At 51.2% G+C, this 24,585-nt stretch overlaps 1 protein-coding gene across 2 annotated transcripts in view; it reads left to right on the top strand.

The window, feature by feature from the left end:
• Positions 1–21,692, top strand: part of LOC125448043 (homeobox protein Nkx-3.1) — a 46,776-nt gene extending 25,084 nt beyond the window's left edge. For both annotated transcript variants that reach the window (XM_048522982.2, XM_048522983.2), the window contains exon 2: positions 21,121–21,692. In XM_048522982.2, the coding sequence (XP_048378939.1) occupies positions 21,121–21,521 (401 nt within the window). In that variant the 3' untranslated portion in view covers positions 21,522–21,692. The remainder of the gene's footprint in view (positions 1–21,120) is intronic.
• Positions 21,693–24,585: the final 2,893 nt, after the last annotated feature.

Consider the following 24,585-nt stretch of genomic DNA (forward strand, 5'->3'; position numbering starts at 1 on the left):
CAATGGAAGAGTGTGTGGAGATGGAGTGTGTCAATGGGAGAGCATGTGGAGATGGTGTGCGTCAATGGGAGAGCGTTTGGAGATGGTGTGTGTCAATGGGAGACCGTCTGGAGATGGTGTGTGCCAATGGGAGAGGGAGTTGAGATGGAGTGTGTCAATGGGCGAGCAAGTGGAGTATAGTGTGCAATGGGAGAGCGTGTGGAGATGGTGTGTGTCAATGGGAGAGCGACTGGTGGAGATGGTGTGTGTCAATGTGAGAGCATGTGGAGATGGAGTGTGTCAATGGGAGCGCGTGTGGAGATGGCGTGTGTCAATGGGAGATCGTGTGGAGATGGAGTGTGTCAATGGGAGCGCGTGTGGAGATTGAGTGTGTCAATGGGAGAGCGTTTGGAGATGTGTGTGTCAATGGGAGAGCGAGTGGAGATGGAGTGTGTGAATGGGAGAGCGTGTTGAGATGGTGTGTGTCAATTTGAGAGCGTTTGGAGTTGGTGTGTGTCAATGGAAGAGAGAGTGGAAATAGAGTGTGTCAATGTGAGAGCGTGTGTAGATGGAGTGTTTCAAATGAAGAGCATGTGGAGATGGAGTGAGTCAATGGGAGAGCGTGTGGAGATGGTGTGTGTCAAGGGGAGTGCGTCTGGAGATGGAGTGTGTCAATTGGAGAGTGAGTGGTGGAGATGGAGTGTGTCAATGGGAGAGCGTGTGGAGATGGTGTGTGTCAATGGGAGAGCGTGTGGAGATGGTGTGTGTCAATGGGAGAGTGTTTGGAGATGGAGTGTGTCAATGGGAGAGCGAGCGAGATGCACTGTATCAATGGGAGAGCGAGTGCTGGAGATGGTGTGTGTCAATGTGAAAGCATGTGGAGAAGGAGTGTGTCAATGGGAGTGCGTCTGGAGATGGACTGTGTCAAAGGAAGAGCGTGTGGAGTTGGGCTGTGTCAATTGCATAGCTTGTGGAGACAGCATGTGTCAATGTGAGAGCGTGTGGTAATGGTGTGTGTCAATGGGAGAGCGAGTGGAGTTGATGCGTGTCAATGGGAGAGCAAATGGAGATGGAGTGTGTCACTAGGTGAGCGTGTGGAGATGGCCTGTGTCAATGGGAGAGCGTGTGGAGTTGGTGTGCGTCAATGTGAGAGCATGTGGAGATGGAGTGTGTCAATGGGAGAGAGTGTGCAGATGACGTGTGTCAATGGGAGAGCGTGTGGAGTTGGTATGTGTCAATGGGAGAGAGAGTGGAGATGGAGTGTGTCAATTGGAGAGTGAGTGGTGGAGATGGAGTGTGTCAATGGGAGAGCGTTTGGAGATGGTGTGTGTCAATGGGAGCCCAAGTGGTAGAGATGGTGTGTGTCAATGGGAGAGCGTGTGGAGATGGTGTGTGTCAATGGGAGGGTGTGTGGAGATGGAGTATATCAATGGAAGAGCGTGTGGAGATGGAATGTGTCAATAGGAGAGCATATGGAGATCGAGTGTGTCAATGGGAGAGCGTGTGGAGATGGTGTGTGTCAATGGGAGTCCGAGTGGTGGAGATGGTGTGTGTCAATGGGAGACGGTCTGGAGATGGTGTGTGCCAATGGGAGAGGGAGTTGAGATGGAGTGTGTCAATGGGCGAGCGAGTGGAGTGGAGTGTGTCATTGGGAGAGCGTTTGGAGATGGTGTGTGTCAATGGGAGAGCGACTGGTGGAGATGGTGTGTGTCAATGTGAGAGCATGTGGAGATGGAGTGTGTCAATGGGAGATCGTGTGGAGATGGAGTGTGTCAATGGGAGCGCGTGTGGAGATTGAGTGTGTCAATGGGAGAGCGTGTGGAGATGGAGTGTGTCAATGGGAGAGCGTTTGGAGATGTGTGTGTCAATGGGAGAGCGAGTGGAGAAGCTGTGTGTCAATGTGAGAGCGTGTGGAGATGGAGTGTGTGAATGGGAGAGCGTGTGGAGATGGTGTGTGTCAAATGAAGAGCATGTGGAGATGGAGTGAGTTAATGGGAGAGCGTGTGGAGATGGTGTGTGTCAAGGGGAGTGCGTCTGGAGATGGAGTGTGTCAATAGGACAGCGTGTGGAGATGGTGTGTGTCAATGGGAGAGCGAGTGGAGATGGAGTGTGTCAATGGGAGAGCGAGTGGTGGAGATGGCGTGTGTCAATGGGAGAGTGTTTGGAGATAGAGTGTGTCAATGGGAGAGTGAGTGGTGGAGATGGTGTGTGTCAATGGGAGAGTGTTTGGAGATAGAGTGTATCAATGGGAGAGCGAGCGAGATGCAGTGTATCAATGGGAGAGCGAGTGCTGGAGATGGTGTGTGTCAATGTGAGAGCATGTGGAGAAGGAGTGTGTCAATGGGAGTGCGTCTGGAGATGGACTGTGTCAAAGGAAGAGCGTGTGGAGTTGGTCTGTGTCAATTGCATAGCTTGTGGAGACAGCGTGTGTCAATGTGAGAGCGTGTGGAAATGGTGTGTGTCAATGGGAGAGCGAGTGGAGTTGGTGTGTGTCAATGTGAGAGCATGTGGAGTTGATGCGTTTCAATGGGAGAGCAAGTGGAGATGGAGTGTGTCACTAGGTGAGCGTGTGGAGATGGAGTGTGTCAATGGGAGAGCGTGTGGAGATGGCCTGTGTCAATGGGAGAGCGTGTGGAGTTGGTATGGGTCAATGGGAGAGAGAGTGGAGATGGAGTGTGTCAATTGGAGAGTGAGTGGTGGAGATGGAGTGTGTCAATGGGAGAGCGTGTGGAGATGGAGTGTGTCAATGGGAGAGCGTTTGGAGATGGTGTGTGTCAATGGGAGCCCAAGTGGTAGAGATGGTGTGTGTCAATGGGAGAGCGTGTGGAGATGGTGTGTGTCAATGGGAGAGCGTGTGGAGATAGTGTGTGTCAATGGGAGAGCGAGTGGTGGATATTCTCTGTGTCAATGGGAGAGGGTGTGTAATGGAGTGTGTCAATGGGAGAGCGTGTGGAGATGGAGTGTGTCAATGGGAGAGTGAGTGGAGATGGAGTGTGTCAATGTGAGAGCGTGTGGAGATGGTGTGTGTCAATGGAAGAGCGTCTGGAGATGGTGTGTGCCAATGGTGGAGGGAGTGGAGATGGAGTGTGTCAATGGAAGAGCGAGGGGAGATGGTGTGTGTCAATGGGAGAGCGGGTGCAGATAGAGTGTCAAATGAAGAGCATTTGAAGATGGTGTGTGTCAAAGGGTGAGCTTGTGGAGATGGAGTGTTTCAAATGAAGAGCATGTGTCAATGGAGTGTGTGAATGGGAGAGCGTGTGTAGATGGAGTGTTTCAAATGAAGAGTATGTGGAGATGGAGTGTGTCAATGGGAGAGCGACTGGTGGAGATGGCGTGTGTCAATGGGAGAGCATGTGGAGATGGCGTGTGTCAATGGGAGAGAGAGTGGAAATAGAGTGTGGCAATGGGAGATTGTGTGGACATGGACTGTGTCAATGGGAGAGCGAGTCGTTGAGATGGAGTGTGTCAATGGGAGAGCGACTGGTGGAGATGGCGTGTGTCAATGGGCGAGCCAGTGGAGTGGAGTGTGTCAATGGGAGATCGTGTGGAGATGGAGTGTGTCAATGGGAGAGCGTGTGGAGTGGAGTGTGTCAATGGGAGAGCGAGTGGAGTGGAGTGTGTCAATGGGCGAGCGAGTGGAGTGGAGTGTGTCAATGGGAGAGCGAGTGGAGTGGAGTGTGTCAATGGGAGAGCGTGTGGAGATAGTGTGTGTCAATGGGAGAGCGAGTGGAGATGGTGTGTGTCAATGGGAGAGCGTGTGGAGATGGTGTGTGTCAATGGGAGAGCAAGGGGCGATGGTGTGTGTCATTGGGTGAGCAGGTGCAGATAGAGTGTGTCAAATGAAGAGCATGTGGAGATGGAGTGTGTCAATGGGAGAGCGTGAGTAGATGGAGTGTTTCAAATGAGGAGCATGTGGAGATGGAGTGTGTCAATGGGAGAGCGTGTGGAGATGGTGTGTGTCAATGGGAGAGAGTGTAGAGATGGTGTCTGTCAATGGGAGAGCAAGTGGTAGAGATGGTGTGTGTCAATGTGAGAGCATGTGGAGATGGAGTGTGTGAATGGGAGAGCGTGTGTAGATGGAGTGTTTCAAATGAAGAGTATGTGGAGATGGAGTGTGTCAATGGGAGAGCGTGTGGAGATGGAGTGTGTCAATGGGAGATCGCGTGGAGATGGTGTGTGTCAATGGGAGAGCGTGTGGAGATGGAGTGTGTCAATGGGAGAGCGCGTGGAGATGGTGTGTGTCAATGGGAGAGCGTGTGGAGATGGTGTGTATCAATGGGAGAGCGCGTGGAGATGGAGTGTGTCAATGGGAGAGCGCGTGGAGATGGTGTGTGTCAATGGGAGAGCGCGTGGAGATGGTGTGTGTCAATGGGAGAGCGTGTGGAGATGGTGTGTGTCAATGTGAGAGCGTGTGGAGATGGTGTGTGTCAATGGGAGGGTGTGTGGAGATGGAGTATATCAATGGAAGAGTGTGTGGAGATGGAGTGTGTCAATGGGAGAGCATGTGGAGATGGTGTGCGTCAATGGGAGAGCGTTTGGAGATGGTGTGTGTCAATGGGAGACCGTCTGGAGATGGTGTGTGCCAATGGGAGAGGGAGTTGAGATGGAGTGTGTCAATGGGCGAGCAAGTGGAGTATAGTGTGCAATGGGAGAGCGTGTGGAGATGGTGTGTGTCAATGGGAGAGCGACTGGTGGAGATGGTGTGTGTCAATGTGAGAGCATGTGGAGATGGAGTGTGTCAATGGGAGCGCGTGTGGAGATGGCGTGTGTCAATGGGAGATCGTGTGGAGATGGAGTGTGTCAATGGGAGCGCGTGTGGAGATTGAGTGTGTCAATGGGAGAGCGTTTGGAGATGTGTGTGTCAATGGGAGAGCGAGTGGAGATGGAGTGTGTGAATGGGAGAGCGTGTTGAGATGGTGTGTGTCAATTTGAGAGCGTTTGGAGTTGGTGTGTGTCAATGGAAGAGAGAGTGGAAATAGAGTGTGTCAATGTGAGAGCGTGTGTAGATGGAGTGTTTCAAATGAAGAGCATGTGGAGATGGAGTGAGTCAATGGGAGAGCGTGTGGAGATGGTGTGTGTCAAGGGGAGTGCGTCTGGAGATGGAGTGTGTCAATTGGAGAGTGAGTGGTGGAGATGGAGTGTGTCAATGGGAGAGCGTGTGGAGATGGTGTGTGTCAATGGGAGAGCGTGTGGAGATGGTGTGTGTCAATGGGAGAGTGTTTGGAGATGGAGTGTGTCAATGGGAGAGCGAGCGAGATGCACTGTATCAATGGGAGAGCGAGTGCTGGAGATGGTGTGTGTCAATGTGAAAGCATGTGGAGAAGGAGTGTGTCAATGGGAGTGCGTCTGGAGATGGACTGTGTCAAAGGAAGAGCGTGTGGAGTTGGGCTGTGTCAATTGCATAGCTTGTGGAGACAGCATGTGTCAATGTGAGAGCGTGTGGTAATGGTGTGTGTCAATGGGAGAGCGAGTGGAGTTGATGCGTGTCAATGGGAGAGCAAATGGAGATGGAGTGTGTCACTAGGTGAGCGTGTGGAGATGGCCTGTGTCAATGGGAGAGCGTGTGGAGTTGGTGTGCGTCAATGTGAGAGCATGTGGAGATGGAGTGTGTCAATGGGAGAGAGTGTGCAGATGACGTGTGTCAATGGGAGAGCGTGTGGAGTTGGTATGTGTCAATGGGAGAGAGAGTGGAGATGGAGTGTGTCAATTGGAGAGTGAGTGGTGGAGATGGAGTGTGTCAATGGGAGAGCGTTTGGAGATGGTGTGTGTCAATGGGAGCCCAAGTGGTAGAGATGGTGTGTGTCAATGGGAGAGCGTGTGGAGATGGTGTGTGTCAATGGGAGGGTGTGTGGAGATGGAGTATATCAATGGAAGAGCGTGTGGAGATGGAATGTGTCAATAGGAGAGCATATGGAGATCGAGTGTGTCAATGGGAGAGCGTGTGGAGATGGTGTGTGTCAATGGGAGTCCGAGTGGTGGAGATGGTGTGTGTCAATGGGAGACGGTCTGGAGATGGTGTGTGCCAATGGGAGAGGGAGTTGAGATGGAGTGTGTCAATGGGCGAGCGAGTGGAGTGGAGTGTGTCATTGGGAGAGCGTTTGGAGATGGTGTGTGTCAATGGGAGAGCGACTGGTGGAGATGGTGTGTGTCAATGTGAGAGCATGTGGAGATGGAGTGTGTCAATGGGAGATCGTGTGGAGATGGAGTGTGTCAATGGGAGCGCGTGTGGAGATTGAGTGTGTCAATGGGAGAGCGTGTGGAGATGGAGTGTGTCAATGGGAGAGCGTTTGGAGATGTGTGTGTCAATGGGAGAGCGAGTGGAGAAGCTGTGTGTCAATGTGAGAGCGTGTGGAGATGGAGTGTGTGAATGGGAGAGCGTGTGGAGATGGTGTGTGTCAAATGAAGAGCATGTGGAGATGGAGTGAGTTAATGGGAGAGCGTGTGGAGATGGTGTGTGTCAAGGGGAGTGCGTCTGGAGATGGAGTGTGTCAATAGGACAGCGTGTGGAGATGGTGTGTGTCAATGGGAGAGCGAGTGGAGATGGAGTGTGTCAATGGGAGAGCGAGTGGTGGAGATGGCGTGTGTCAATGGGACAGTGTTTGGAGATAGAGTGTGTCAATGGGAGAGTGAGTGGTGGAGATGGTGTGTGTCAATGGGAGAGTGTTTGGAGATAGAGTGTATCAATGGGAGAGCGAGCGAGATGCAGTGTATCAATGGGAGAGCGAGTGCTGGAGATGGTGTGTGTCAATGTGAGAGCATGTGGAGAAGGAGTGTGTCAATGGGAGTGCGTCTGGAGATGGACTGTGTCAAAGGAAGAGCGTGTGGAGTTGGTCTGTGTCAATTGCATAGCTTGTGGAGACAGCGTGTGTCAATGTGAGAGCGTGTGGAAATGGTGTGTGTCAATGGGAGAGCGAGTGGAGTTGGTGTGTGTCAATGTGAGAGCATGTGGAGTTGATGCGTTTCAATGGGAGAGCAAGTGGAGATGGAGTGTGTCACTAGGTGAGCGTGTGGAGATGGAGTGTGTCAATGGGAGAGCGTGTGGAGATGGCCTGTGTCAATGGGAGAGCGTGTGGAGTTGGTATGGGTCAATGGGAGAGAGAGTGGAGATGGAGTGTGTCAATTGGAGAGTGAGTGGTGGAGATGGAGTGTGTCAATGGGAGAGCGTGTGGAGATGGAGTGTGTCAATGGGAGAGCGTTTGGAGATGGTGTGTGTCAATGGGAGCCCAAGTGGTAGAGATGGTGTGTGTCAATGGGAGAGCGTGTGGAGATGGTGTGTGTCAATGGGAGAGCGTGTGGAGATAGTGTGTGTCAATGGTGGAGGGAGTGGAGATGGAGTGTGTCAATGGAAGAGCGAGGGGAGATGGTGTGTGTCAATGGGAGAGCGGGTGCAGATAGAGTGTCAAATGAAGAGCATTTGAAGATGGTGTGTGTCAAAGGGTGAGCTTGTGGAGATGGAGTGTTTCAAATGAAGAGCATGTGTAGATGGAGTGTGTGAATGGGAGAGCGTGTGTAGATGGAGTGTTTCAAATGAAGAGTATGTGGAGATGGAGTGTGTCAATGGGAGAGCGACTGGTGGAGATGGCGTGTGTCAATGGGAGAGCATGTGGAGATGGCGTGTGTCAATGGGAGAGAGAGTGGAAATAGAGTGTGGCAATGGGAGATTGTGTGGACATGGACTGTGTCAATGGGAGAGCGAGTCGTTGAGATGGAGTGTGTCAATGGGAGAGCGACTGGTGGAGATGGCGTGTGTCAATGGGCGAGCCAGTGGAGTGGAGTGTGTCAATGGGAGATCGTGTGGAGATGGAGTGTGTCAATGGGAGAGCGTGTGGAGTGGAGTGTGTCAATGGGCGAGCGAGTGGAGTGGAGTGTGTCAATGGGAGAGCGAGTGGAGTGGAGTGTGTCAATGGGCGAGCGAGTGGAGTGGAGTGTGTCAATGGGAGAGCGAGTGGAGTGGAGTGTGTCAATGGGAGAGCGTGTGGAGATAGTGTGTGTCAATGGGAGAGCGTGTGGAGATGGTGTGTGTCAATGGGAGAGCGTGTGGAGTGGAGTGTGTCAATGGGAGAGCGAGTGGAGATGGTGTGTGTCAATGGGAGAGCGTGTGGAGATGGTGTGTGCCAATGGGAGAGGGAGTGGAGATGGAGTTTGTCAATGTGAGAGCGTGTGGAGATTGAGTGTGTCAAGGGGAGTGCGTCTGGAGATGGAGTGTGTCAATAGGACAGCGTGTGGAGATTGTGTGTATCAATTGGAGAGCGCGTGGAGATGGAATGTGTCAATGGGAGAGCGTGTGGAGTTGGTGTGTGTCAATGGGAGAGCATTTGGAGATCGAGTGTGTCAATGGGAGATCAAGTGGAGATGGAGTGTGTCACTAGGTGACCGTGTGGAGATGGAGTGTGTCAATGGGAGAGCGTGTGGAGATGGCCTGTGTCAATGGGAGAGCGTGTGGAGTTGGTGTGTGTCAATGGGAGAGCATTTGGAGATGGAGTGTGTCAATGGGAGAGAGTGTGCAGATGACGTGTGTCAATGTGAGAGCGTGTGGAGTTGGTATGTGTCAATGGGACAGAGAGTGGAGATGGAGTGTGTCAATTGGAGAGTGAGTGGTGGAGATGGAGTGTGTCAATGGGAGAGCGTGTGGAGATGGAGTGTGTCAATGGGAGAGCGTGTGGAGTTGGTGTGTGTCAATGGGAGAGCATTTGGAGATGGAGTGTGTCAATGGGAGAGAGTGTGCAGATGACCTGTGTCAATGGGAGAGCGTGTGGAGTTGGTATGTGCCAATGGGAGAGAGAGTGGAGATGGAGTGTGTCAATTGGAGAGTGAGTGGTGGAGATGGAGTGTGTCAATGGGAGAGCGTGTGGAGATGGAGTGTGTCAATGTGAGAGCATGTGGAGATGGCGTGTGTCAATGGGAGAGAGAGTGGAAATAGAGTGTGGCAATGGGAGATTGTGTGGACATGGACTGTGTCAATGGGAGAGCGAGTCGTTGAGATGGTGTGTGTCAATGGGAGAGCGTCTGGAGATGGTGTGTGCCAATGGGAGAGGGAGTGGAGATGGAGTGTGTCAATGTGAGAGCGTGTGGAGATTGAGTGTGTCAAGGGGAGTGCGTCTGGAGATGAAGTGTGTCAATAGGACAGCGTGTGGAGATTGTGTGTATCAATGGGAGAGCGCGTGGAGATGGAGTGTGTCAATGGGAGAGCGTGTGGAGATGGTGTGTGTCAATGTGAGAGCGAGTGGAGATGGAGTGTGTCAATGGGAGAGCGAGTGGAGGAGATGTTGTGTGTCAATGGGAGATTGTTTGGAGATAGAGTGTATCAATGGGAGAGCGAGTGGTGGAGATGGTGTGTGTCAATGGGAGATTGTTTGGAGATAGAGTGTATCAATGGGAGAGCGAGCGAGATGCAGTGTATCAATGGGAGAGCGAGTGCTGGAGATGGTGTGTATCAATGTGAGAGCATGTGGAGAAGGAGTGTGTCAATGGGAGTGCGTCTGGAGATGGGCTGTGTCAAAGGAAGAGCGTGTGGAGTTGGTCTGTGTCAATTGCATAGCTTGTGGAGACAGCGTGTGTCAATAAGAGAGCGTGTGGAAATGGTGTGTGTCAATGGGAGAGCGAGTGGAGTTGGTGTGTGTCAATGTGAGAGCATGTGGAGTTGATGCGTGTCAATGGGAGAGCAAGTGGAGATGGAGTGTGTCACTAGGTGAGCGTGTGGAGATGGAGTGTGTCAATGGGAGAGCGTGTGGAGATGGCCTGTGTCAATGGGAGAGTGTTTGGAGATAGAGTGTATCAATGGGAGAGCGAGTGAGATGCAGTGTATCAATGGGAGAGCGAGTGCTGGAGATGGTGTGTATCAATGTGAGAGCATGTGGAGAAGGAGTGTGTCAATGGGAGTGCGTCTGGAGGTGGACTGTGTCAAAGGAAGAGCGTGTGGAGTTGGGCTGTGTCAATTGCATAGCTTGTGGAGACAGCGTGTGTCAATAAGAGAGCGTGTGGAAATGGTGTGTGTCAATGGGAGAGCGAGTGGAGTTGGTGTGTGTCAATGTGAGAGCATGTGGAGTTGATGCGTGTCAATGGGAGATCAAGTGGAGATGGAGTGTGTCACTAGGTGAGCGTGTGGAGATGGAGTGTGTCAATGGGAGAGCGTGTGGAGATGGCCTGTGTCAATGGGAGAGCGTGTGGAGTTGGTGTGTGTCAATGGGAGAGCATGTGGAGATGGAGTGTGTCAATGGGAGAGAGTGTGCAGATGACATGTGTCAATGGGAGAGCGTGTGGAGTTGGTATGGGTCAATGGGAGAGAGAGTGGAGATGGTGTGTCAATTGGAGAGTGAGTGGTGGAGATGGAGTGTGTCAATGGGTGAGCGTGTGGAGATGGAGTGTGTCAATGGGAGAGCGTTTGGAGATGGTGTGTGTCAATGGGAGCCCAAGTGGTAGAGATGGTGCGTGTCAATGGGAGAGCGTGTGGAGATGGTGTGTGTCAATGCGAGAGCGTGTGGAGATAGTGTGTGTCAATGGGAGAGCGAGTGGTGGATATTCTCTGTGTCAATGGGAGAGGGTGTGTAATGGAGTGTGTCAATGGGAGAGCGTGTGGAGATGGAGTGTGTCAATGGGAGAGTGAGTGGAGATGGAGTGTGTCAATGTGAGAGCGTGTGGAGATGGTGTGTGTCAATGGAAGAGCGTCTGGAGATGGTGTGTGCCAATGGTGGAGAGAGTGGAGATGGAGTGTGTCAATGGGAGAGCGAGGGGAGATGGTGTGTGTCAATGGTAGAGCGGGTGCAGATAGAGTGCTTCAAATGAAGAGTATGTGGAGATGGAGTGTGTCAATGGGAGAGCCTGTGGAGATGGTGTGTGTCAATGGGAGAGCGACTGGTGGAGATGGTGTTTGTCAATGTGAGAGCATGTGGAGATGGTGTGTGTCAATGGGAGAGCGGGTGCAGATAGAGTGTCAAATGAAGAGCATGTGGAGATGGTGTGTGTCAAGGGTGAGCTTGTTGAGATGGAGTGTTTCAAATGAAGAGCATGTGGAGATGGTGTGTGTCAATGGGTGAGCGTGTGGAGATGGTGTGTGTCAACGGGAGAGTGACTGGTGGAGATGGTGTGTGTCAATGTGAGAGCATGTGGAGATGGCGTGTGTCAATGGGAGAGAGAGTGGAAATAGAGTGTGGCAATGGGAGATTGTGTGGACATGGACTGTGTCAATGGGAGAGCGAGTCGTTGAGATGGTGTGTGTCAATGGGAGAGCGTCTGGAGATGGTGTGTGCCAATGGGAGAGGGAGTGGAGATGGAGTGTGTCAATGTGAGAGCGTGTGGAGATGGTGTGTGTCAATGGAAGAGCGTCTGGAGATGGTGTGTGCCAATGGTGGAGAGAGTGGAGATGGAGTGTGTCAATGGGAGAGCGCGTGGAAATAGAGTGTGGCAATGGGAGATTGTGTGGACATGGACTGTGTCAATGGGAGAGCGAGTCGTTGAGATGGTGTGTGTCAATGGGAGAGCGTCTGGAGATGGTGTGTGCCAATGGGAGAGGGAGTGGAGATGGTGTGTGTCAATGTGAGAGCGTGTGGAGATTGAGTGTGTCAAGGGGAGTGCGTCTGGAGATGGAGTGTGTCAATAGGACAGCGTGTGGAGATTGTGTGTATCAATGGGAGAGCGCGTGGAGATGGAGTGTGTCAATGGGAGAGCGTGTGGAGTTGATGTGTGTCAATGGGAGAGCATTTGGAGATGGAGTGTGTCAATGGGAGAGAGTGTGCAGATGACGTGTGTCAATGTGAGAGCGTGTGGAGTTGGTATGTGTCAATGGGACAGAGAGTGGAGATGGAGTGTGTCAATTGGAGAGTGAGTGGTGGAGATGGAGTGTGTCAATGGGAGAGCGTGTGGAGATGGAGTGTGTCAATGGGAGAGCGTGTGGAGTTGGTGTGTGTCAATGAGAGAGCATTTGGAAATGGAGTGTGTCAATGGGAGAGAGTGTGCAGATGACGTGTGTCAATGGGAGAGCGTGTGGAGTTGGTATGTGTCAATGGGAGAGAGAGTGGAGATGGAGTGTGTCAATTGGAGAGTGAGTGGTGGAGATGGAGTGTGTCAATGGGAGAGCGTGTGGAGATGGAGTGTGTCAATGTGAGAGCATGTGGAGATGGCGTGTGTCAATGGGAGAGAGAGTGGAAATAGAGTGTGGCAATGGGAGATTGTGTGGACATGGACTGTGTCAATGGGAGAGCGAGTCGTTGAGATGGTGTGTGTCAATGGGAGAGCATTTGGAGATGGAGTGTGTCAATGGGAGAGGGAGTGGAGATGGAGTGTGTCAATGTGAGAGCGTGTGGAGATTGAGTGTGTCAAGGGGAGTGCGTCTGGAGATGGAGTGTGTCAATAGGACAGCGTGTGGAGATTGTGTGTATCAATGGGAGAGCGCGTGGAGATGGAGTGTGTCAATGGGAGAGCGAGTGGAGATGGAGTGTGTCAATTGGAGAGTGAGTGGTGGAGATGGAGTGTGTCAATGGGAGAGCGTGTGGAGATGGAGTGTGTCAATGGGAGTGCGTGTGGAGTTGGTGTGTGTCAATGAGAGAGCATTTAGAAATGGAGTGTGTCAATGGGAGAGAGTGTGCAGATGACGTGTGTCAATGGGAGAGCGTGTGGAGTTGGTATGTGTCAATGGGAGAGAGAGTGGAGATGGAGTGTGTCAATTGGAGAGTGAGTGGTGGAGATGGAGTGTGTCAATGGGAGAGCGTGTGGAGATGGAGTGTGTCAATGTGAGAGCATGTGGAGATGGCGTGTGTCAATGGGAGAGAGAGTGGAAATAGAGTGTGGCAATGGGAGATTGTGTGGACATGGACTGTGTCAATGGGAGAGCGAGTCGTTGAGATGGTGTGTGTCAATGGGAGAGCATTTGGAGATGGAGTGTGTCAATGGGAGAGGGAGTGGAGATGGAGTGTGTCAATGTGAGAGCGTGTGGAGATTGAGTGTGTCAAGGGGAGTGCGTCTGGAGATGGAGTGTGTCAATTGGACAGCGTGTGGAGATTGTGTGTATCAATGGGAGAGCGCGTGGAGATGGAGTGTGTCAATGGGAGAGCGAGTGGAGATGGAGTGTGTCAATTGGAGAGTGAGTGGTGGAGATGGAGTGTGTCAATGGGAGAGCGTGTGGAGATGGAGTGTGTCAATGGGAGAGCGTGTGGAGATGGTGTGTGTCAATGTGAGAGCGAGTGGAGATGGAGTGTGTCAATGGGAGAGCGAGTGGAGGAGATGTTGTGTGTCAATGGGAGATTGTTTGGAGATAGAGTGTATCAATGGGAGAGCGAGTGGTGGAGATGGTGTGTGTCAATGGGAGATTGTTTGGAGATAGAGTGTATCAATGGGAGAGCGAGCGAGATGCAGTGTATCAATGGGAGAGCGAGTGCTGGAGATGGTGTGTATCAATGTGAGAGCATGTGGAGAAGGAGTGTGTCAATGGGAGTGCGTCTGGAGATGGGCTGTGTCAAAGGAAGAGCGTGTGGAGTTGGTCTGTGTCAATTGCATAGCTTGTGGAGACAGCGTGTGTCAATAAGAGAGCGTGTGGAAATGGTGTGTGTCAATGGGAGAGCGAGTGGAGTTGGTGTGTGTCAATGTGAGAGCATGTGGAGTTGATGCGTGTCAATGGGAGAGCAAGTGGAGATGGAGTGTGTCACTAGGTGAGCGTGTGGAGATGGAGTGTGTCAATGGGAGAGCGTGTGGAGATGGCCTGTGTCAATGGGAGAGTGTTTGGAGATAGAGTGTATCAATGGGAGAGCGAGTGAGATGCAGTGTATCAATGGGAGAGCGAGTGCTGGAGATGGTGTGTATCAATGTGAGAGCATGTGGAGAAGGAGTGTGTCAATGGGAGTGCGTCTGGAGGTGGACTGTGTCAAAGGAAGAGCGTGTGGAGTTGGGCTGTGTCAATTGCATAGCTTGTGGAGACAGCGTGTGTCAATAAGAGAGCGTGTGGAAATGGTGTGTGTCAATGGGAGAGCGAGTGGAGTTGGTGTGTGTCAATGTGAGAGCATGTGGAGTTGATGCGTGTCAATGGGAGATCAAGTGGAGATGGAGTGTGTCACTAGGTGAGCGTGTGGAGATGGAGTGTGTCAATGGGAGAGCGTGTGGAGATGGCCTGTGTCAATGGGAGAGCGTGTGGAGTTGGTGTGTGTCAATGGGAGAGCATGTGGAGATGGAGTGTGTCAATGGGAGAGAGTGTGCAGATGACATGTGTCAATGGGAGAGCGTGTGGAGTTGGTATGGGTCAATGGGAGAGAGAGTGGAGATGGTGTGTCAATTGGAGAGTGAGTGGTGGAGATGGAGTGTGTCAATGGGTGAGCGTGTGGAGATGGAGTGTGTCAATGGGAGAGCGTTTGGAGATGGTGTGTGTCAATGGGAGCCCAAGTGGTAGAGATGGTGCGTGTCAATGGGAGAGCGTGTGGAGATGGTGTGTGTCAATGCGAGAGCGTGTGGAGATAGTGTGTGTCAATGGGAGAGCGAGTGGTGGATATTCTCTGTGTCAATGGGAGAGGGTGTGTAATGGAGTGTGTCAATGGGAGAGCGTGTGGAGATGGAGTGTGTCAATGGGAGAGTGAGTGGAGATGGAGTGTGTCAATGTGAGAGCGTGTGGAGATGGTGTGTGTCAATGGAAGAGCGTCTGGAGATGGTGTGTGCCAATGGTGGAGAGAGTGGAGATGGAGTGTGTCAATGGGAGAGCGAGGGGAGATGGTGTGTGTCAATGGTAGAGCGGGTGCAGATAGAGTGCTTCAAATGAAGAGTATGTGGAGATGGAGTGTGTCAATGGGAGAGCCTGTGGAGATGGTGTGTGTCAATGGGAGAGCGACTGGTGGAGATGGTGTTTGTCAATGTGAGAGCATGTGGAGATGGTGTGTGTCAATGGGAGAGCGGGTGCAGATAGAGTGTCAAATGAAGAGCATGTGGAGATGGTGTGTGTCAAGGGTGAGCTTGTTGAGATGGAGTGTTTCAAATGAAGAGCATGTGGAGATGGTGTGTGTCAATGGGTGAGCGTGTGGAGATGGTGTGTGTCAACGGGAGAGTGACTGGTGGAGATGGTGTGTGTCAATGTGAGAGCATGTGGAGATGGCGTGTGTCAATGGGAGAGAGAGTGGAAATAGAGTGTGGCAATGGGAGATTGTGTGGACATGGACTGTGTCAATGGGAGAGCGAGTCGTTGAGATGGTGTGTGTCAATGGGAGAGCGTCTGGAGATGGTGTGTGCCAATGGGAGAGGGAGTGGAGATGGAGTGTGTCAATGTGAGAGCGTGTGGAGATGGTGTGTGTCAATGGAAGAGCGTCTGGAGATGGTGTGTGCCAATGGTGGAGAGAGTGGAGATGGAGTGTGTCAATGGGAGAGCGCGTGGAAATAGAGTGTGGCAATGGGAGATTGTGTGGACATGGACTGTGTCAATGGGAGAGCGAGTCGTTGAGATGGTGTGTGTCAATGGGAGAGCGTCTGGAGATGGTGTGTGCCAATGGGAGAGGGAGTGGAGATGGTGTGTGTCAATGTGAGAGCGTGTGGAGATTGAGTGTGTCAAGGGGAGTGCGTCTGGAGATGGAGTGTGTCAATAGGACAGCGTGTGGAGATTGTGTGTATCAATGGGAGAGCGCGTGGAGATGGAGTGTGTCAATGGGAGAGCGTGTGGAGTTGATGTGTGTCAATGGGAGAGCATTTGGAGATGGAGTGTGTCAATGGGAGAGAGTGTGCAGATGACGTGTGTCAATGTGAGAGCGTGTGGAGTTGGTATGTGTCAATGGGACAGAGAGTGGAGATGGAGTGTGTCAATTGGAGAGTGAGTGGTGGAGATGGAGTGTGTCAATGGGAGAGCGTGTGGAGATGGAGTGTGTCAATGGGAGAGCGTGTGGAGTTGGTGTGTGTCAATGAGAGAGCATTTGGAAATGGAGTGTGTCAATGGGAGAGAGTGTGCAGATGACGTGTGTCAATGGGAGAGCGTGTGGAGTTGGTATGTGTCAATGGGAGAGAGAGTGGAGATGGAGTGTGTCAATTGGAGAGTGAGTGGTGGAGATGGAGTGTGTCAATGGGAGAGCGTGTGGAGATGGAGTGTGTCAATGTGAGAGCATGTGGAGATGGCGTGTGTCAATGGGAGAGAGAGTGGAAATAGAGTGTGGCAATGGGAGATTGTGTGGACATGGACTGTGTCAATGGGAGAGCGAGTCGTTGAGATGGTGTGTGTCAATGGGAGAGCATTTGGAGATGGAGTGTGTCAATGGGAGAGGGAGTGGAGATGGAGTGTGTCAATGTGAGAGCGTGTGGAGATTGAGTGTGTCAAGGGGAGTGCGTCTGGAGATGGAGTGTGTCAATAGGACAGCGTGTGGAGATTGTGTGTATCAATGGGAGAGCGCGTGGAGATGGAGTGTGTCAATGGGAGAGCGAGTGGAGATGGAGTGTGTCAATTGGAGAGTGAGTGGTGGAGATGGAGTGTGTCAATGGGAGAGCGTGTGGAGATGGAGTGTGTCAATGGGAGAGCGTGTGGAGTTGGTGTGTGTCAATGAGAGAGCATTTAGAAATGGAGTGTGTCAATGGGAGAGAGTGTGCAGATGACGTGTGTCAATGGGAGAGCGTGTGGAGTTGGTATGTGTCAATGGGAGAGAGAGTGGAGATGGAGTGTGTCAATTGGAGAGTGAGTGGTGGAGATGGAGTGTGTCAATGGGAGAGCGTGTGGAGATGGAGTGTGTCAATGTGAGAGCATGTGGAGATGGCGTGTGTCAATGGGAGAGAGAGTGGAAATAGAGTGTGGCAATGGGAGATTGTGTGGACATGGACTGTGTCAATGGGAGAGCGAGTCGTTGAGATGGTGTGTGTCAATGGGAGAGCATTTGGAGATGGAGTGTGTCAATGGGAGAGGGAGTGGAGATGGAGTGTGTCAATGTGAGAGCGTGTGGAGATTGAGTGTGTCAAGGGGAGTGCGTCTGGAGATGGAGTGTGTCAATTGGACAGCGTGTGGAGATTGTGTGTATCAATGGGAGAGCGCGTGGAGATGGAGTGTGTCAATGGGAGAGCGAGTGGAGATGGAGTGTGTCAATTGGAGAGTGAGTGGTGGAGATGGAGTGTGTCAATGGGAGAGCGTGTGGAGATGGAGTGTGTCAATGGGAGAGCGTGTGGAGTTGGTGTGTGTCAATGAGAGAGCATTTGGAAATGGAGTGTGTCAATGGGAGAGAGTGTGCAGATGACGTGTGTCAATGGGAGAGCGTGTGGAGTTGGTATGTGTCAATGAGAGAGAGAGTGGAGATGGAGTGTGTCAATTGGAGAGTGAGTGGTGGAGATGGAGTGTGTCAATGGGAGAGCGTGTGGAGATGGAGTGTGTCAATGTGAGAGCATGTGGAGATGGCGTGTGTCAATGGGAGAGAGAGTGGAAATAGAGTGTGGCAATGGGAGATTGTGTGGACATGGACTGTGTCAATGGGAGAGCGAGTCGTTGAGATGGTGTGTGTCAATGGGAGAGCATTTGGAGATGGAGTGTGTCAATGGGAGAGGGAGTGGAGATGGAGTGTGTCAATGTGAGAGCGTGTGGAGATTGAGTGTGTCAAGGGGAGTGCGTCTGGAGATGGAGTGTGTCAATAGGACAGCGTGTGGAGATTGTGTGTATCAATGGGAGAGCGCGTGGAGATGGAGTGTGTCAATGGGAGAGCGAGTGGAGATGGAGTGTGTCAATGGGAGAGTGTTTGGAGATAGAGTGTGTCAATCGGAGAGCGAGTGGTGGAGATGGTGTGTGTCAATGGGAGATTGTTTGGAGATAGAGTGTATCAATGGGAGAGCGAGCGAGATGCAGTGTATCAATGGGAGAGCGAGTGCTGGAGATGGTGTGTATCAATGTGAGAGCATGTGGAGAAGGAGTGTGTCAATGGGAGTGCGTCTGGAGATGGGCTGTGTCAAAGGAAGAGCGTGTGGAGTTGGTCTGTGTCAATTGCATAGCTTGTGGAGACAGCGTGTGTCAATAAGAGAGCGTGTGGAAATGGTGTGTGTCAATGGGAGAGCGAGTGGAGTTGGTGTGTGTCAATATGAGAGCATGTGGAGTTGATGCGTGTCAATGGGAGATCAAGTGGAGATGGAGTGTGTCACTAGGTGAGCGTGTGGAGATGGAGTGTGTCAATGGAAGAGCGTGTGGAGATGGCCTGTGTCAATGGGAGAGCGTGTGGAGTTGGTGTGTGTCAATGGGAGAGCATGTGGAGATGGAGTGTGTCAATGGGAGAGAGTGTGCAGATGACGTGTGTCAATGGGAGAGCGTGTGGAGTTGGTATGTGTCAATGGGAGAGAGAGTGGAGATGGTGTGTCAATTGGAGAGTGAGTGGTGGAGATGGAGTGTGTCAATGGGAGAGCCTGTGGAGATGGAGTGTGTCAATGGGAGAGCGTTTGGAGATGGTGTGTGTCAATGGGATCCCAAGTGGTAGAGATGTGTGTCAATGGGAGAGCGTGTGGAGATGGTGTGTGTCAATGGGAGAGCGTGTGGAGATAGTGTGTGTCAATGGGAGAGCGAGTGGTGGATATTCTCTGTGTCAATGGGAGAGGGTGTGTAATGGAGTGTGTCAATGGGAGAGCGTGTGGAGTTGGAGTGTGTCAATAGGAGAGTGAGTGGAGATGGAGTGTGTCAATGTGAGAGCGAGTGGTGGAGATGGGGTGTGTCAATGGGAGAGCGTGTGGAGATGGAGTGTGTCAATGGGAGAGCGTTTAGAGATGGTGTGTGTCAATGGGAGACCGAGTGGTGGAGATGGTGTGTGTCAATGGGAGAGCGAGTGGAGATGCAGTGTGTCAATGTGAGAGCGTGTGGAGATGGTATGTGTCAATGGGAGAGCGAGTGGAGATGGTGTGTGTTAATGGGTGATCATATGGAGATGGAGTGTGTCAATAGGACAGTGTGTGGAGATGGTGTGTATCAATGGGAGAGCGTGTGGAGATGGGGTGTGTCAATGGGAGAGTAAGTAGTGGAGATGGTGTGTGTGAATGGGAGAGCTTGTGGAGATGCTGTGTGTCAATGGGAGAGCATGTGGAGATGGAGGGTGTAAATGGGAGAGCGTGTGGAGACAGAGTGTGTCAATGGGAGAGCATGTGGAAATGATGTGTGTCAATGGGAGAGTGTGTGGAGATGGTGTGTCTCAATGGGAGAGCGTGTGGAGATGGAGTGTGTCAATGGGAGAGCAAGTGGTGGAGATGGTGTATGTGAATAGGAGAGCTTGTGGAGATGGCGTGTGTCAATGGGAGAGCGTGTGGAGATGGAGTGTGTCAATGGGAGAGTGTGTGGAGACAGAGTGTGTCAATGGGAGAGCATGTGGAAATGATGTGTGTCAATGGGACAGCAAGTGGAGTTGGTATGTGTCAATGGGAGAGCGTGAGGTGATCGAGTGTGGCAATGGGAGAGTGTGTGTAGATGGAGGGTGGCAATGGGAGAGCAAGCAGTGGAGATGGTGTGTGTCAATGGGAGAGTGAGTGGAGATGGAGTGTGTCAATAGGAGATCGATTGGTGGAGAATGAGTGTGTCAATGTGAGATCGAGTGGTGGAAATGGTGTGTGTCAATGGGAGAGCGTGTGGAGATGGAGTGTGTCAATTGGAGAGCGAGTGGTGGAGATGGAGTGTGTCAATGGGAGAGCGTGTGGAGATGGAGTGTGTCAATGGGAGAGCAAGTCTTGGAGATGGAGTGTGTCAATGGGAGAGCAAGTCTTGGAGATGGTGTGTGTCAATGGGAGTCCAAGTGGTGGAGATGCTCTGTGTCGATGGCAGAGTGTGTGGAGATGGAGTGCGTCAATGGGAGAGCAAGTCTTGGAGATGGTGTGTGTCAATGGGAGAGCGTCTGGAGATGGTGTGTGCCAATGGGAGAGGATGTGGAGATGGAGTGTGTCAATGGGAGAGCGAGTGGAGTGGAGTGTGTCAATGGGAGAGCGAGGGGAGATGGTGTGGGTCAATGGGAGACCGTGTGGAGATGGAGTGTGTCAATGGGAGAGTGAGTGGTGGAGATGGGGTGTGTCAATGGGAGAGCGTTTAGAGATGGTGTGTGTCAATGGGAGACCGAGTGGTGGAGATGGTATGTGTCAATGGGAGAGCGAGTGGAGATGCAGTGTGTCAATGTGAGAGCGTGTGGAGATTGAGTGTGTAAATGGGAGAGCGCCTGGAGATGGTGTGTGTCAATGGGAGAGCGAGTGGAGATGGTGTGTGTTAATGGGTAATCATATGGAGATGGAGTGTGTCAATAGGACAGTGTGTGGAGATGGTGTGTATCAATGGGAGAGCGTGTGGAGATGGGGTGTGTCAATGGGAGAGCTTGTGGAGATGGTGTGTGTCAATGGGAGAGCGTGTGGAGATGGAGTGTGTCAATGGGAGAGCATGTGGAAATGATGTGTGTCAATGGGAGAGTGTGTGCAGATGGTGTGTGTCAATGGGAGAGCGAGTGGAGATGGTGTGTGTTAATGGGTAATCATATGGAGATGGAGTGTGTCAATAGGACAGTGTGTGGAGATGGTGTGTATCAATGGGAGAGCGTGTGGAGATGGGGTGTGTCAATGGGAGAGCTTGTGGAGATGGTGTGTGTCAATGGGAGAGCGTGTGGAGATGGAGTGTGTCAATGGAAGAGCATGTGGAAATGATGTGTGTCAATGGGAGAGTGTGTGCAGATGGTGTGTGTCAATGGGAGAGCGAGTGGAGTTGGTATGTGTCAATGCGAGAGCGTGAGGTGATCGAGTGTGGCAATGGGAGAGCAAGTGGTGGAGATGGTGTGTGTTAATGTGAGAGCTTGTGGAGATGGAGTGTGTCAATGGCAGAGGGAGTGGAGATAGAGTGTGTCAATGGGAGAGCGTGTGGAGATGGTGTGTGTGAATGTGAGAGGGAGTGGAGATAGAGTGTGCCAATGGGAGAGGATGTGGAGATGGCGTGTGTCAATGGGAGAGTGTGTGTAGATGGAGGGTGGCAATGGGAGAGCGAGTGGAGATAGTGTGTGTCAATGTGACAGTTTGTGGAGATGGTGTGTGTCAGTTGGAGAGCAAGTGAAGGTTGTTCGTTTGTCTATGGTAAGAGAGGAGCTAATGCATGGAAGCATAAGTGAATGAGATGTGAGTGCCATCAGATTTCTCCTTTAAGCCAGTCTGTGTGTCACCACATCCTTCGTTTTGGGATCTCTGTCTTTTCCTAACACTCTCCTTTTCTTGTGTCCCCTGCAGATTCCACGCAGTTGATCAGTGCCAGCCATGAGAGGACCATGGTCACACCCAGGGCTCTGAGAAGCCCCAGGAAGAAGCGTTCCCGAGCTGCTTTCTCACATTCCCAGGTGCTGGAATTGGAAAGAAGGTTCGACTCTCAGAGGTACCTGTCAGCCCCAGAGAGGGCTGACCTGGCCGCTGCCCTGAAGCTAACAGAGACCCAGGTGAAAATCTGGTTCCAGAACCGCAGGTACAAGACCAAAAGGAAGATGCTGGCTGCCAGGCAGAACTGTGGCGTGGTGAAGGAGCCGGCAGCGCCCAGAGAAGGGAGCTCCGACGTACCCATACTGCCTCCATACCCAAGCTACCGCTATTACCCTTACTTCTACTGCCTCGCATCTGTGCCAGCAACTGTCTGTTGACTTCATGATGGCCATTAGCCTGAAGGGACTCTGCACTTTATTTATTTCATCAGCGGTGGCTGCATTCGGTTGTTTTTCACTTCGCAAGTAAATGGCTGCAAAATTCCACCAGCCTGGGTCCATTTCTCCCATTTCTTTTGACATCAAGATGAATAAAACTGACAGGCAATATTTTCTCTGCTACTTTTATAAAATAAAGCAACCACTTTTTTATTGCCATTCTTGCCCCGGTGTGTTTGCTTCTAATGCCTGTTGTGAGTAACACCAGGTACCTACATCATGTGCTGTTTAATAATTCCTGCAGAGGAGGCTCATCACAGGGCAGGATCAAGGCCCATGATGCAGTGCCCTTCCAACTCTGCATGGATCTTCACACCCAGGACAAGTTGGCAGTCTGCTCCCTGCAACCAGTGGCTTGTAACTGAACTAGAACAGGTCTCAGACAGAGTTCTCCTGAAATATAATCATCGCCTTGTGCAAACTCTTCAGTGCAAAGGCCCAATGAGCAGCAATAATATGTGATAGACGGCAAACTGATCTCAGCAAGGGATTCAGATGGTTTATACAGAGAATAATAGATCCTGGGAGGGAATTATAGACTGAAATGTAATTGAGAGCTTCAGATGATATATACATAGAGAGTAACACATACCCAGGAGAGTTACAAACTGAAATCTAATTGAAGTTCAGATGCTTCATGTATATAGAGAAATAGGTACTCTGGACATCCTGGACTGAGTGAGCTACTCAGTGTGGAATCTAATTGAGGGATTCCGATGGCTTATATATGGAATAACAGATACCCTGAACTGAGTGAGTTACAGACTGAAATCTAATCGAGGAGTTCACATGGTTTATATATAAAATAACAGATACTGGGAAGTGAGCTACAGACTGGAATCTGATCAAGGGGTTCAAGTGGTTTATATAAATCAAACAACAGATTCCTGGGAGTGATCTGTATATGGATTTTAAATCCCCGTTATGGGTGATTTTAATGTAGAAGATGAATTGAAATTCTTGTGTTAGTTCTATTTCAAGGAGTGTTCTCGGGAGTTGGGCGTTCCAGACTTCAGCTCTGATGAGATTCTGTCTGGCCCAGCCTGTTGCAACCCTACATCAAGAGCCTGGTCATTCAGATGAACCTGCTCAGCAGTTCCATCAGAAATTGTGACTTCAGTGGAGTAAGGTCGAAAAGGGAGTAGCAGGATTCACAAACAGGTGATTAAAAATACCCGGGTCCCAGGCCTACACCCCGATTGTTCAGGGCACCAAAAGATAGGCTGCCCGCAACTTTTAAAGGTGACACCTGAATTAGAACAGCTCAAAGGACCAAGGGTAGCTCACACACAATGACTTTCTTTTCATGTTAAGTCCCAGGAACCATCATCTAGCACCTACAAATCACCCAATCCCATCTTCACAAATCACGACATTGCTATTGTGCAGGAGACCATTCAGCCCATCGTATCTCCAGCAGGCACTGCATTAGCATCATCACACCATGCTCTTCTCACCACTTTCCTGACCATTTCTGTTTTGATCATTGCCAACTGCCCTCCTGAATGATCCACCACACCTACAGGGAGTGTATTTGAGACCCACGTACCAATGTATGGATTGAACAATGCTAACATCTCTTTGTAAGCTCGTCAAGGTGGGTCATTGAGGGAGACGGGCAGCTCAGGGGGCATTATGGAGGGGAAGAGGCTGAGAGGTTGCTTCCCCTTGGGCAAGAGTCTAGGACCACAGGCATCACCTCAAAGTAAGAGGCCACCCATTTAAAACAAAGATGAGGAGGAATTTCTTCTCTCAGAGAAGAATGAATCTTTGGAGGTCTTTACCACAGAGAGCTGATGATGCTGGCGAGTTCAGTCATTAACTGGATCATGAAGGCTCAAACAGGCAGATATTTAACCAGGAAGAGCATCAAGGGGTGGGGGCTGAAGGCAGGAAAGCAGCATCGAGGATGATCAGATCAGTCACAATCTCATTGAAAGATGGAGCAGACTCCAGGGCTGAATGGCCTACTTCAGCGCCTCTCTCTTCTGCTCTTACTGAGATTTAGGGGGAGCTAGGTAAGTAAATAAATGAGAGAGAGCGCGGAAGAAATGCTGACAGTGTGTGAGACATAGTCAGCAGCAGACTTGTAATGAGTGGTCCCTTTTAAGAACCGTCCTGCGTGCTCCCGGCCAAATCAACTCCTTGAGAAGGCCAGTCACTGTTAGGAAGTGGACAGCAGTAATCAGCCGGGTTGAATGGTCTGCAGCTGCCTTGGAAGATGGCTGTCGCTTTACCCAGAGAAGCTCTGGGCGAATCCTTGCTGAGTGAATGTGTGCAAAGTGAGATGAGACAGACTGCACGCTGATAAGGTGATCAAACAGCTGTTGGAGCTCTCCAGAAGAGATTCACCTGACCTTGTACCATCACACCACAAAAGGGGCAGTGAACACCAAGGGCGACACACACACACACACGCACACACACACACACACACACACACACACACACACACACACACACACACACACACACACACACTTGTTCGATGAGCCAGACAATGAGCTCCTGAGGCCTGTCCAAACAAACAGTCGAGGCTTCACTCTTTAAACACCAATTACGGCAAATAGTGTATCAAAGTAAACACGGTTGATGTGGTAAACCTAAGCTGAACCATCCCCACAATGGCCCATTAGGCTGTTATCACAAATCGATTGAGAAAATACATCAGGAGATGTTCAGCCAAGCTCATGGAAAGCTTATAGAGATTTAGAAACTGTGCTGGGGATGGGGTGGTGGGGGCGGGGTTGGAGAAAGGTGCATTCAAACCTCACACCGCCTCATTCTGGTGGCAATTGGTGCTGCAATTTCCAACCTCTAGCACCACTCTCACATGCAGGACAACAATGTGCTGCAATGGCATAGCATCCCATTTTCACAAAGGCACAATGCCCCCAAGTGCTTTGCCGAGCCAATCAAGAACTCGATCACAAATGCAGCTGCCAGCTCCGGCACAGCAGGCTCCCAAAAACCATCAGGATTGCTCCAGTGGTTAGCAGGTGGA

Source organism: Stegostoma tigrinum, chromosome 40 (assembly GCF_030684315.1).
Source record: "Stegostoma tigrinum isolate sSteTig4 chromosome 40, sSteTig4.hap1, whole genome shotgun sequence".
Taxonomy (NCBI): Eukaryota; Metazoa; Chordata; class Chondrichthyes; order Orectolobiformes; family Stegostomatidae; genus Stegostoma; species Stegostoma tigrinum.